The following is a 12,844-nucleotide window of genomic DNA, read 5'->3' on the forward strand; positions in this document are numbered from 1 at the left end:
AAGTTTCGCTGGAACTGGGGTGGGAATTCAATCCTTTTGGCAGTCAGCCTCCCGTAAAACCACATCCAAGCTCCCTAAAAACACTCCTCCCCTCTCCAGCTGCTCCCAGACACGCTGCAAGAATCCCTGGAAGCTGCCAGGGAGCTGGAAAAGGGGATGGAGTGACCTCTGCCTCCCCCTGGATCCTCCTGGTTATCCTCCTCCAGGGATTCCCCTCGCCCTGAGCGAGCCAAGAACAGCAGCTGGCAGGGAGATCCATGGAAAAAAGCTGGATCTGGCAGGGATATCCATGGAAAAAAGCTGGATCTGGCAGGTATATCCAAAAGCTGGATCTGGCAGGGAGATCCATGGAAAAAAGCTGGATGGGGCAGGGAGATCCATGGAAAAAAGGTGGATCTGGCAGGGAGATCCATGGAAAACAAGCTGGATCAGGCAGGGATATCCAAAAGCTGGATCAGGCAGGGATATCCATGGAAAAAAGCTGGATCTGGCAGGGATATCCAAAAGCTGGATCTGGCAGGGATATCCAAAAGCTGGATGGGGCAGGGATATCCATGGAAAAAAGCTGGATCAGGCTGGGATATCCATGGAAAAAAGCTGGATCTGGCTGGAAGATCCATGGAAAAAAGCTGGATCAGGCAGGGATATCCAAAAGCTGGATCTGGCAGGGATATCCATGGAAAAAAGCTGGATCTGGCAGGGATATCCATGGGAAAAAACTGGATCAGGCTGGGATATCCATGGAAAAAAGCTGGATCAGGCTGGGAGATCCATGGAAAAAGCTGGATCAGGCTGGGATTGAGGGGCTGGCAGGGTTTAAAGGGCTGTTTAAAGGGGAGGTTTGAATAACCCGAGGGAAGAGTGGTGGGGAAGAAATCCCAATCCCCGTTTGGCATTCCTGACTGGAACAACTGGAGGTGACAATGGCTGAGGTGGGAACTGCTGGGAGATGATGGGTGACCTCCAGCTGCCCTTGTCCTGGGATGAGGGCAGGAGAGGGATTGAGCTTTTCCATGGAGCTGGGATGAAGGAATGAGCTTTTCCATGGCACAGAGATGAAGGATTGAGCTTTTCCATGGAACTGGGAGGAAGGAATGAGCTTTTCCATGGTTCTGGGATGAAGGATTGAGCTTTTCCATGGAACTGGGATGAAGGATTGAGCTTTTCCATGGAGCTGGGAGGAAGGATTGAGCTTTTCCGTGGAACTGGGATGAGGAATTGAGCTTTTCCATGGAACTGGGATGAGGAGAGGGACCTGGATTGTGCTTCCTGGGATTCCAGTGGGAAATCTTTCCCAACTTTCTGCTCCAAGCAGGGATTTCTCCCTCCCTCCTCCCAGGGATCCTCTGCTGAGCCTGGAAAACCTGGAATACCTGGATAACCCGTGGTGGGATGAGTGTCCAGCTGGAGGTTGGACCAGGTGTGACCTTGCTTTTCCCGTGCCTCAGTTTCCCTGGATGGAAAATGGGGACAATTCCCACGTCCTGCTGGGTGAGAACTCAGCGGAACACTGGGAATTTGCTGGGATCCCGTAAAAGTCCATAAATCCATATAATCCAGGATTCCAGCGGATTGCAACGGGAAAAGACTCCCCCAGTGCACCCCTGGAGCCGAGGCAGGAGGTCATTGTCCCTCTGATGACCCTCCAGGCCACCTCCCAACCCCCTGGATGTCCCTTGGTGTCCCACCTGGAATGTCCCCATGGCTGTGCCCTGGGTGGGGCTGGTGGGACCTCATTGGGTGCTCCTGGGGAGAATAACCTGGGGAAAAAGGGCCAAATTCCTCTCCCAAATTTCTGTTCCAAATTTCATCCCAAATTCCTCTCTCAAATTTCCCAGATTCCTCTCCCAAATTCCTTTCCCAAATTTCTCTCCCAAATTCCTCTCCCAGATCCCTCTCTCAAATTTCCCAAATTCCTCTCCCAGGTTTCTCCCAAATTCCTCTCTCAACTTTCCCAAATTCCTCTCTCAAATTTCCCAAATTCCTCTCCCAGATTCCTCTCCCAGATTCCTCTCCCAGATTCCTCTCCCAGATTCTCTCCCAAATTCCTTTCCTAAATTCCTCTCCCCAATTCCTCCACCAAATTTCTCTCCCAAATTCCTCTCTCAAATTTCCCGAATTCCTCTTCCAGATTTCTCTCCCCAATTTCTCTCCCAAATTCCTCTCTCAAATTCCTCTCCCAAATTTCCTCTCCCAGATTCCTCTCCCGAATTCGTCTCCTGAATTCCTCTGTCAAATTTCTCTCCCGAATTCCTCTCCCAAATTCCTCTCCCAGATTTCTCTCCTAAATTCCTCTCCCAAATTTCCCAAATTCGCTCCCAAATTCCTCTCCCAGATTCCTCTCCCAAATTCCTCCCCCAAATTCCTCTCCCAGATTCCTCTCTCAGATTCCTCTCCCAGATTCCTCTCTCAAATTGCTCTCTCAAATTCCTCTCCCAAATTCTCTCCACCTCCCACACCCCACAGGGCTGGAGGGAAGAGGTGGAATTTCCAGCCGGGCTGGGAGGTGGAGAGGAAGGTTTGGGAGGAAGGGATGAACATTCCGAGGGGAAGAGTTGGGAATGTGGGGAGGCTGGGAAAGGGTGGGATGAGCAGAGATGGCCTGAGGGTGAGGAGCTGAGGTGACCTGCTGGAGAACTGAGGGCGAGAGGTGGAAGAGTGGGAATGGGCAGGTGGGGATTTGCAGTTGGAAATGGAATTGGAATTGGAATTGGCATAATTGGAATTGGAATTGGCGGAATTGGAATTGGCATAATTGGAATTGGCATTGGAATTGGAATTGGCATTGGAATTGGAATTGGCATTGGAATTGGAATAATTGGAATTGGCATTGGAATTGGAATTGGCATCATTGGAATTGGCATCATTGGAATTGGCATCATTGGAATTGGAATTGGCATTGGAATTGGCATTGGCATAGTTGGAATTGGCATTGGCATTGGAATTGGCATAATTGGAATTGGCATTGGAATTGGAATTGGCATTGGCATAATTGGAATTGGCATTGGAATTGGCATAATTGGCATTGGCATAGGAATTGGAATTGGTATTGGAATTGGCATTGGAATTGGCATAATTGGCATTGGCATAGGAATTGGAATTGGCAGAATTGGAATTGGCAGAATTGGAATTGGCATAATTGGAATTGGCAGAATTGGAATTGGCATAATTGGAATTGGCATTGGAGTTGGAATTGGAATTGCCATAATTGGAATTGGCATTGGCGTTGGAATTGCCATAATTGGAATTGGCATAATTGGGATTGGAATTGGCATTGGAATTGGAACTGGAATTGGCAGAATTGGGATTGGCACTGGAATTGGCATTGGAATTGGAATTGGAGTTGGCATTGGAATTGGTCAGAGCCAGTCTGGGGACACTGGGGACACGGGGAGAGCAGGTTGGTGCTGGTGACAAACACAGGGAAAAGCCAGGAGGAGGAGCTGGGAAATCCCTCCTGAGGTCATCCCTGACCAATCCAGCTTTTCCCTTCCCAAGGGGTTGGTGGCTGTGGGTGGGGACAGCTTGTGGCAATTTGGGGGGACCTGGGTGGGGACAGAGGTGAGCTGGAGGGAGATTTTGGAATTCCTATGGATGCAGGTGGACCCAATGGAGAACCTGATGGGACAACAACAGGGCCATGAGGCTGAGCTGGAGGGAGATTTTGGAATTCCTATGGATGTAGATGGACCCAGTGGAGAACCTGATGGGACAACAACAGGGCCATGAGGCTGAATCAGAGGGAGATTTTGGGATCCTGTGGATCCAGATGGACCCAATGGAACAGCTAATGGGATAACAAGGCCATGGGGTTGAGTCAGAGGGTGATTTTGGGATCCCTATAGACACAACAGAGAACCTGATGGGACAACAAGGCCATGAGGCTGAGCTGGAGGGAGATTTTGGGATCGTTTTGGATCCAGATGGGCCCAGTGGAGCAGCTGATGGGACAACAAGGCTATGGGGCTGAGCTGGAGGGAGATTTTGGGATCATTTTGGATCCAGGTGGACCCAATGGAGAACCTGATGGGACAATAGGGCCATGAGGCTGAGCTGGAGGGAGATTTTGGGATCCTATGGATCCAGGTGGATTCAATGGAGAACCTGATGGGACAACATCAGGGCCATGGGGTTGAGTCAGAGGGAGATTTTGGGATCCCTATGGACACAAGAGAGAACCTGATGGGACCACAGGGCCATGGGGTCGAGTCAGAGGGAGATTTTGGACCCAGATGGACCCAACGGAGCACCCGGCGCAGGCGACGGGACAACAAAGCATTGGAAACTCCAGAGATCGCAGCTTTAATCAGGAACCTTCCCGGGTGACACGTCCCCTGTGCCCAGCTGGGGACAGGAACCTCTTCCCTGCTCATGGAAATGTCCGGAAGGAATGATGGAGGAGATCGGGGAGGAGGGAAGGGGGAGGAGGGACACGAACGTGAGGTCACTCGATGGGTCAAAACCAGACAACACCGATGTCACACCCGGCCATCAGTCCCTCTGCGGTGGCCCGGTCACTTCCTCCGGCCGATCTGGGCCATGAGGTGGGCGTTGGCCGCCGCCTTGGCCCGCAAGTTCTTGGCCTTGGCGATGTTGAAGAGGATGTTCATGATGTTGGTGGGGACGTCGAGGGACAGGGTGACCTTGGTGCGCCGGTCGCTCTTGGCGCGGTTCTGGTACGTCTTGCCCTTCAGCTGCGCCTGGGACACCAGCTTGAAGGGACTTTCCCCCGGGAATGTCCTTTTGCCCAGCTCTTCCTCCTCGCCGTCCTCCTCGGAGAGCTCCTCCAGGGACTGGGGCTCGGAGCCGCGCTTGTCCAGGACGGAGTTGTCCTCCTCGGGATGGACCTTCTGGGCTTCCTGCAGGGCGGCGTTGAGGCAGCTGAAGATGGAGGTGGCGCTGGTCAGGCTCAGGGCGCGGCTGGTCCCGGCGGCTCCGAGCAGCACGAGGAGGAGCAGCAGCCTGGGGTGGGACATGGCGGTGGCCTGGCCGTGGAGACACCGAGGGAGGGCAGAGAGGGACGTCAGCTTCCCGTGGGATGAGGGACACGGATCCAGCCTGTCCTCATCCCTCCCGTTCCTTACTGCCCTCCATGTGCTCCTGGAGTCACCTCCAGGTGACATTCCGGGTGGGAATGAGATTCCTTGGGGTGCAACCTCCCTTGGTTTTGGGGTGGTGGAGGGAGGTGGGGTGTCTGAGGAGCTTTGCTTCCGTGGAGCTTCCATGGAGGAGAGGGTTTGGCCTTTGGTTCAATGGAGCTTCCATGGAGGACAAGATTTGGCCTTCATTCCTGCAGAGCTTCTCTGGAGGACAGGATTTGGCCTTTGCCTTCATGGAGCTTCCATGGAAGGGAGGATTTGGCCTTCATTTCTGTGGAGCTTCCATGGAGGACAGGATTTGACCTTTGGTTCCATGGAGCTTCCATGGAAGGGAGGATTTGGCCTTTCCTCCATGGAGCTTCCATGGAACTTCCATGGAAGAGAGGCTTTCGCCTTCAATTCCATGGAGCTTCCATTGAACTTCCATGGATGGGAGGTTTTGGCCTTTGGTTCCATGGAGCTTCCATGGAGGGGAGGATTTGGCCTTTGCTTCTATGGAACTTCCATGGAGGAGAGGATTTGGCTTTCAATTCCATGGAGCTTCCACAGATGGGAGGATTTGGACTTTTCCTTCATGGAGCTTCCATGAAAAGGAGGATTTGGCCTTTCCCTCATGGAGCTTCCATGGAGGACAGCATTTGTCCTTTGCCTTCATGGAGCTTCTATGGAGCTTCCATTGAAAGGAGAATTTGGTCTTTGCCTCCCTGGAGCTTCCATGAAGGACAGGAGTTGTTCTTTGCTTCCATGGATCTTCCATGGAAAGGAGGATCTGGCCTTTTCTTCCATGGGACATCCATGGAGGACAGGATTTGGCCTTCAATTCCATGGAGTTTCCCCAGAGGAGAGGATTTGGTCTTTTCTTCCATGGAGCTTCCTTGGAAAGGAGGATTTGGCATTTCCCTCATGAAACTTCCATGGAGAACTGCATTTGGCCTTCAATTCCATGGAGGACAGGATTTGGGCTTTGCCTCCATGGATCTCCCATGGATCTTCCATGGATCTTTCATGGATCTTTCATGGATCTCCCATGGATCTTCCATGGATCTTCTCTGGAGCTTCCATGGAACTTCCATGAAGGACAGGATTTGGCCTTTGCTTTCATGGAGTTTTCATGGAGGGGAAGATTTGGACTTTTCCTCCATGGAGCTTCCATGGAAAGGAGGATTTGGCATTTCCCTCTTGCAGCTTCCATGGAGGACAGCATTTGGCCTTGGCCTCCATGGATCTTCCATGGAGCTTCTGTGAAGGACAGGATTTGGTCATTACATTCATGGAGTTTCTATGGAGGGCAAGATTTGGACTTTTCCTCCATGGATCTTCCATGGAGGGAAAATTTGGACTTCATCTCCATGGATCTGCCATGGAAGAGAAGATTTGGACTTTTCCCTCATGTTACACCCATGGCTGCTGCCAAGAGCTGCTTTGGACCATGAGGCACCTCCAAGGTCACACCAGAGCAGCTTCACTTCCCACTTAAAAACCATTTTTTTGTCACTTTTGCGTTTTTCAGCCCATTTTTAGGGCTGTAAATCCCTGGAGAACCCTCCATCCCCACCAAACCTCCCCACCTCCCTCCATCCCCACCCAAAAAAACCACCAAAAAGGGGTTTTTATCCCATGGCCAGGATGGAAAAACATCCTGGAATTCTGCAGTCATTCCCAATCTTCGTGCCCCATCTTGTGGCCAGCGACAGCAATTCCTGCCTGGGGACAATCCCTGGAATTCCAGCCTGGATTTCGGGGCTGGGAAGGTCCCGGGTGGCTCCGGGAGGTCCTGGGGACACTGCTGGGGATGTGCCTGATGTCCATCCCGACCCGATCCGAGTCCCAGGATTTGTCACCTGCTGAGCCGCGAGCCCTGGGAATGTCATTTCCTGGGCATGGAGAGGGAGATTTGGGGAGTTTTATTCCCTTAATTCTGCCATCCCTGGGAGTGGGAATTTGGGGAGGTTTTTCCCTTTAAATTTGCCCTTTTTTTCCCTCAGAGAGAGAATTTTGGGCAGATTGATTCCCTTAAATTTGGCATTTTCCATCCCACAGAGAGGGAATTTTGGGAAGTTTTATTCCCTTAATTCTGCCCTTTTCTATCCCTCAGAGAGGGAATTTTGGTCAGGCTTATCTCGTTAACTCTTCCCATTTCCATCCCTCAGAGTGGAAAATTTGGAGACTTATTCCCTTAATTTTGCCCTTTTCCATCTCTCAGAGCGGGAATTTTGGGCAGCCTTTTTCCCTTAATTCTGCCCTTTGCTGCCCCTCAGAGAGGGAGTTTTGGGAAGTTTTATTCCCTTAAATTTGGCCTTTTCCATCCCTCAGAGAGGGAATTCTGGGCAGGTTTATCCCATTCATTTTTCCATTTGCTGCCCCTCGGAGAGGGAATTTTGAGCAGATTGATTCCCTTAAATTTGGCCTTTTCCATCCCTCAGAGAGGGAATTTTGGGAAGTTTTATTCCCTTAACTCTGCCCTTTTCAATTCCTCAGAGAGGGAATTTTGGTCAGGCTTATCTCATTAACTCTTCCCATTTCCATCCCTCAGAGTGGGAATTTTGGGAAGTTTTATTCCCTTAATTCTGCCCTTTGCCACCCCTTGGAGTGGGAAATTTGGAAATTTATTCCCTGAATTTTGCCCTTTTCCATCTCTCAGAGTGGGAATTTTGGGCAGTTTTTTCCCTTAATTCTGCCCTTTGCTGCCCCTCAGAGAGGGAGTTTTGGGAAGTTTTATTCCCTTTATTTTGCCCTTTTCCATCTCTTGGAGAGGGGAATTTTGGTCAAGTTTATCCCATTAACTGTTCCCATTTCCATCCCTCAGAGAGGGAATTTTGGGAAGTTTTATTCCCTTAACTCTGCCCTTTTCCATCCTCAGAGAGGGAATTTTGGGAAGTTTTATCCCATTAACTTTGCCCTTTATTGTCCATGGAAGAGGGGAGAGATTTGGGGAATTTCATCCCCTTAATTCTGCCCTTTGCCATCCCTCAAAAAAGGAATTTTGGGCAGTTTTTTCCCTTAATTCTAACCTTTGCTGCTCCCCAAAAAAGGAATTTTGGGCAGTTTTTTCCCTTAATTCTGCCCTTTGCTGCTCCCCAAAAAGGGAATTTCGGGCAGATTGATCCCCTTAACTCTGCCCTTCGCTATCCATGGAAAGCAGAATAAATTTGGGAACTTTATCCCCCAAACTCTGCCCTTTCCCACCTTTCCCAGAGGAAATCCATCAGGATTTGGCTCCAGCAGTCAGGATTTTGGGGGAGCTGCTCCATCTCCACCTCTTTCCCTCCCATTTCACCCTTTCCCAAAATCCCACAGATCTCCAAATCCCAAAATCTCCCCGGGAAAAATCCATCCCTCAACATTTTCCCTGGATCCGGATGGGGAGGAGGATGAAGATGATCCAGGAAAAGCTTTTCCTGCAGGATGAAGGGAGAAAAACTCTTCCCAGCCACTCAACCCCCACCTGGGAATAATTCCAAACTCTCCCTCCTCCACCCCATAAATCCCACATTTGGGGTTTTGGATATTAGGACATCCCAGGATTTCATTTTTCCTCGGAAAAGCTTAATAGGATGAAGATTTTCCTCTAAATTCCCCTTTTTTCCTGCTGTAGGATCAAGATTTTCCCTAAATTCCCTTTTTTTCCAGCTGTAGGATGATTTTTCCCTGAATTCCCTTTTTTCCCAGCTGTAGGACGAAGATTTCCCCTAAATTCCCCTTTTTTCCAGCTGTAGGACGAAGATTTTCCCCTAAATTCCCCTTTTTTCCAGCTGTAGGATGAAGATTTTCCCCTAAATTCCCCTTTTTTCCAGCTATAGGACGAAGATTTTCCCCTAAATTCCCCTTTTTCCCAGCTGTAGGATGAAGATTTTCCCCTAAATTCCCCTTTTTTCCAGCTGTAGGATGAAGATTTTCCCCTAAATCCTCTTTTTTCCAGCTGTAGGACGAAGATTTTCCCTAAATTCCCCTTTTTTCCAGCTGTAGGATGAAGATTTTTCCCTAAATCCCTTTTTTTCCAGCTGTAGGATGAAGATTTTCCCCTAAATTCCCTTTTTTCCAGCTGTAGGATGAAGATTTTCCCCTAAATTCCCCTTTTTTCCAGCTGTAGGATGATTTTCCCCTAAATTCCCCTTTTTCCCAGCTGTAGGATCAAGATTTTCCCTAAATCCCTTTTTTTCCAGCTGTAGGATCAAGATTTTTCCCTAAATCTCCTTTTTTCCAGCTGTAGGATGAAGATTTTCCCCTAAATTCCCCTTTTTCCCAGCTGTAGGATGAAGATTTTCCCCTAAATTCCCTTTTTTCCAGCTGTAGGATGAAGATTTTCCCTAAATCCCCTTTTTCCAGCTGTAGGATCAAGATTTTCCCCTAAATTCCCCTTTTTCCCAGCTGTAGGATGAAGATTTTCCCCTAAATTCCCCTTTTTTCCAGCTGTAGGATGAAGATTTTTCCCTAAATTCCCCTTTTTTCCAGCTGTAGGACGAAAATTTTCCCCTAAATTCCCCTTTTTTCCAGCTGTAGGACGAAGATTTTCCCCTAAATTCCCTTTTTTCCAGCTGTAGGATGAAGATTTCTCCCTAAATTCCACTTTTTCCAGCTGTGTTTGATTTCCCACCCTCGGGAAATCCAGCCCGGGGCTGTGAATTTGGGAATTCTGGATTTTTCCCAGCCCTGGGGGATTCCAAACACCAAAATATTCGGGAAGATCCCCAATATTCCCCCTCCGGAATCTCCCAGCAGCATCTCCCCCTCCCTTTCCCACTGAAATCTGCTCATTCCCCCTGGAATTCCTCCAGCTTTTCCCACTTTTCCCAAAACTCTGGGAAAGGCAGAGGGGAGGAAAAACGCGGCTGGAGAGATCCACACCCATCCCTCCTCCTCGGGGTGGAAATCCTGGCGAAAAGGAACAAAAATCGAGGAAAAAAACCAGCGAGGAAAAGCAGATTTCGGGGGTTGGGTTGATTTTGGATGTTTTTTTTTTTCCCCAGGAAGTTTTTATGGAGAGGGGAAAAAAAAAAAAAGGTGGAATTGGGTTTTTTTCCCCGCTGAGATGAGGAGGGAGAGGAGGAAAAAAATCGCCTGCGGTGGATGGGAGGAAATGGGAATTAAATCTGCCGCTGGAGGGTGAGGAAAGCTGCGGGAATTGCTGGGAAAAAAAAAAAAACCGGGAGGGTTTTTGGGGGGAATTTTATCCGGATAAATCCACCCCACAGCCGGATTGCAGGAGGTTTTTTTTTTTTGGTGAATCCTGAGAATCTCCCGCCGGGCTGGAAAGGAGGGAAAGGAACAATTCCAGCCGGGCGGCTGCGGAAAATCGGGATGGAGGATTTTCTCTCCCGGCGGCGGAGGAATGGCATCGAGGTGGTTTTTTTTTTTCCCTGCTCCGGAGGAAATTTGGGATAAAACTGCCGAGGAGATCTTGGAGAGTTTTGGAAACTCTGTTTTTTCGCTGTCTGCGCTTCCCCCGGTGAGTTTTTCCCGGTGAGAATTCCCAGCGGGAATTCTGAATTCCAGGCGGGCTCGGGGGGGGTGGAAGGGATTGGATTAATTTCCCGAATTTCCCAAAATTTCCCCAAATTTCCCAATCATTCCCATGCTGCCCGTTCTGATTTGCCTCCCAAAAATCGCTGCGCTAATTAAAAAAATAATTATTTTTCTCCAGAGGGAGGGCGAGAGGAATCTTTAATCCCTTGATATAAAAATATTTTAAATTTCTCTTCCCTACCTTCCCCTATTTTTAAATTTTTTTCTCTCCATAAAAACCCACCGAATCTGAGGATTTCCTAAGGAATCTCCCGAGGGGAAAAACACCGAAATATTCCAAGTTTTGGGGGAAATAAATTCAGGGAATAAATGCAATCTGAGAACTCACCTGCTCGTCCTGGCTGGGAAGGACTTTCTGTGGAATCACTCCCAGAAAAAAGGCATCCGGAGCTTTTCCTCCCCCAAAACTTCTCCTCCCAGATTTTTTTTGGCTCCGAGTGGTTGGGAATATTTTTCCCCCCTCTCTCTCTCTCTCTAAAAAACCCTTTTTTCCCTGGTGGATTTATAAAATCCAAGGATCACGAGGTCGGAGCTGTAATTGGGAATGATTTCATTAAGATGAGGTCAGAGCCGGCCGGGCGACGTCACGGAGCTTGGGAAAAAACCGGGAAAAGCCGGGAAAAGACGTAATCCCATAATAATCTGGGAAGAGTCACCCCGAACTGGGGTTGGCGTCAGCGCGGGGGGGTTGTGGGATCACGCAGATCTCTGTCCCTGTGCCCTGTTCTCTGTCCTCATCCCTGTTCCCAAATCCTTATCTCTGTTCCCAAATCCCTATCTCTGTTCCCAAATCCTCATCCCTGTTCCCAAATCCTCATCCCTGTTCCCAAATCCTCATCCCTGTTCCCAAATCCTTATCCCTGTTCCCAAATCCTTATCTCTGTTCCCAAATCCCTATCTCTGTTCCCAAATCCTTATCCCTGTTCCCAAATCTCCATCCCTGTTCCTAAATCTTCATCCCATCCCTGTTCCCAAATCCTCATCCCTGTTCCCAAATCCTCATCCCTGTTCCCAAATCCTCATCCCTGTTCCTAAATCTTCATCCCTGTTCCCAAATCCTCATCCCTGTTCCCGAATCTCCACTCCTATCCCAAATTCTCCATCCCCAATCCCAAATCCCCATCTCTGTTCCCAAATCCCCATCTCTGTTCCCAAATCCCTATCCCTGTTCCCCAATCTCCATCCTTATCCCTGTTCCCAAATCCTCATCCCCATCCCCAAATCCCCAGCCCTGTTCCCAAATCCCCAGCCCTATCCCAAATTCTCCATCCCAATTCCCAAATCCCTATCTCTGTTTCCAAATCCCCAGCCCTGTTCCCAAATTCCTATCTCTGTTCCCAAATCTCCATCCTTATCCCTGTTCCCAAATCCTCATCGCCATCCCCAAATCCCAAATGGTGTAATTCTCTGTCCCCATCCCTGTTCCCAAATCTCCATCCCCATCCCCAAATCCCCTTCCCTGTTCCCAAATCCTCATCTCTGTTCCCAAATCTCCATCCCTATCCCAAATCCCCATCCCTGTTCCCAAATCCCTATCTCTGTTCCCAAATCCCCATACCAATCCCCATCCCCAAATCCCCAGCCCTGTTCCCAAATCTCCATCCTTATCCCTGTTCCCAAATCTCCCAAATCCCAAATGGTGTAATTCCAGATTAATTCATTCCGTCGGATTTCATTTCAATTTTTACTCGTTTCCATTGATTTAATTCCATGAAATGTTAATTTTATGGCTCTGAGGATGCCTGTTGGGATTCCAGAGTTATCCCAATTAATGGGGTTTGATTCCCAGAGTGGGGCTTTGGAAATCTGCTTTGCCAGTTTTCCCTTTTTCCCATTTCTAGGGGATTTTCTCTTCCCATTCCGGCAGGGAAATCCCTGGAATATTGAAATTTGGGGAAACTTTTGGGGTTTGTTAGCAAAACCCCAGGGGAAGCTTTGGAAGGGATGAGGAGAAAAAAAAATCCAATTCCCCAAAAATCCATCAGGATTCACTAGGATCATCCTGGATCTGCAGCTGGGTGGGAAAATTCCCAATTTTTTGGGCTGCCAGGAGCAGAGTGGGGCCAGTGGGGTCAGAGTGACCTCTGTGGTGTCATGGGGTGGGAGGAGAGGAGGGTGGGATGGGGATTTGGGATTTGGGAATGGGGATGGGATTTGGGAATGGGGATTTGGGAATGGGGATGGGATTTGGGAATGGGGATGGGGATTTGGGAATGGGGATG

General features: G+C 49.2%; 1 protein-coding gene across 1 annotated transcript; it reads right to left on the reverse strand.

The window, feature by feature from the left end:
* Positions 1-4,301: 4,301 nt before the first annotated feature.
* On the reverse strand, positions 4,302-11,016 carry LOC146420136 (urocortin-3-like). The gene is made up of 2 exons (XM_085048612.1): positions 10,951-11,016; positions 4,302-4,985 (listed from the first exon to the last, which is right to left on the reverse strand). The coding sequence occupies exon 2, from the start codon at positions 4,974-4,976 to the stop codon at positions 4,515-4,517; it is 462 nt and encodes a 153-aa protein (XP_084904738.1). The 5' UTR covers positions 4,977-4,985; positions 10,951-11,016; the 3' UTR covers positions 4,302-4,514.
* Between the last annotated feature and the right edge of the window lie 1,828 nt (positions 11,017-12,844).

The sequence above is a fragment of the Lichenostomus cassidix genome, unplaced genomic scaffold, assembly GCF_008360975.1.
Source record: "Lichenostomus cassidix isolate B80296 unplaced genomic scaffold, HeHo_3.0 HiC_scaffold_500, whole genome shotgun sequence".
NCBI classification, from domain to species: domain Eukaryota; kingdom Metazoa; phylum Chordata; class Aves; order Passeriformes; family Meliphagidae; genus Lichenostomus; species Lichenostomus cassidix.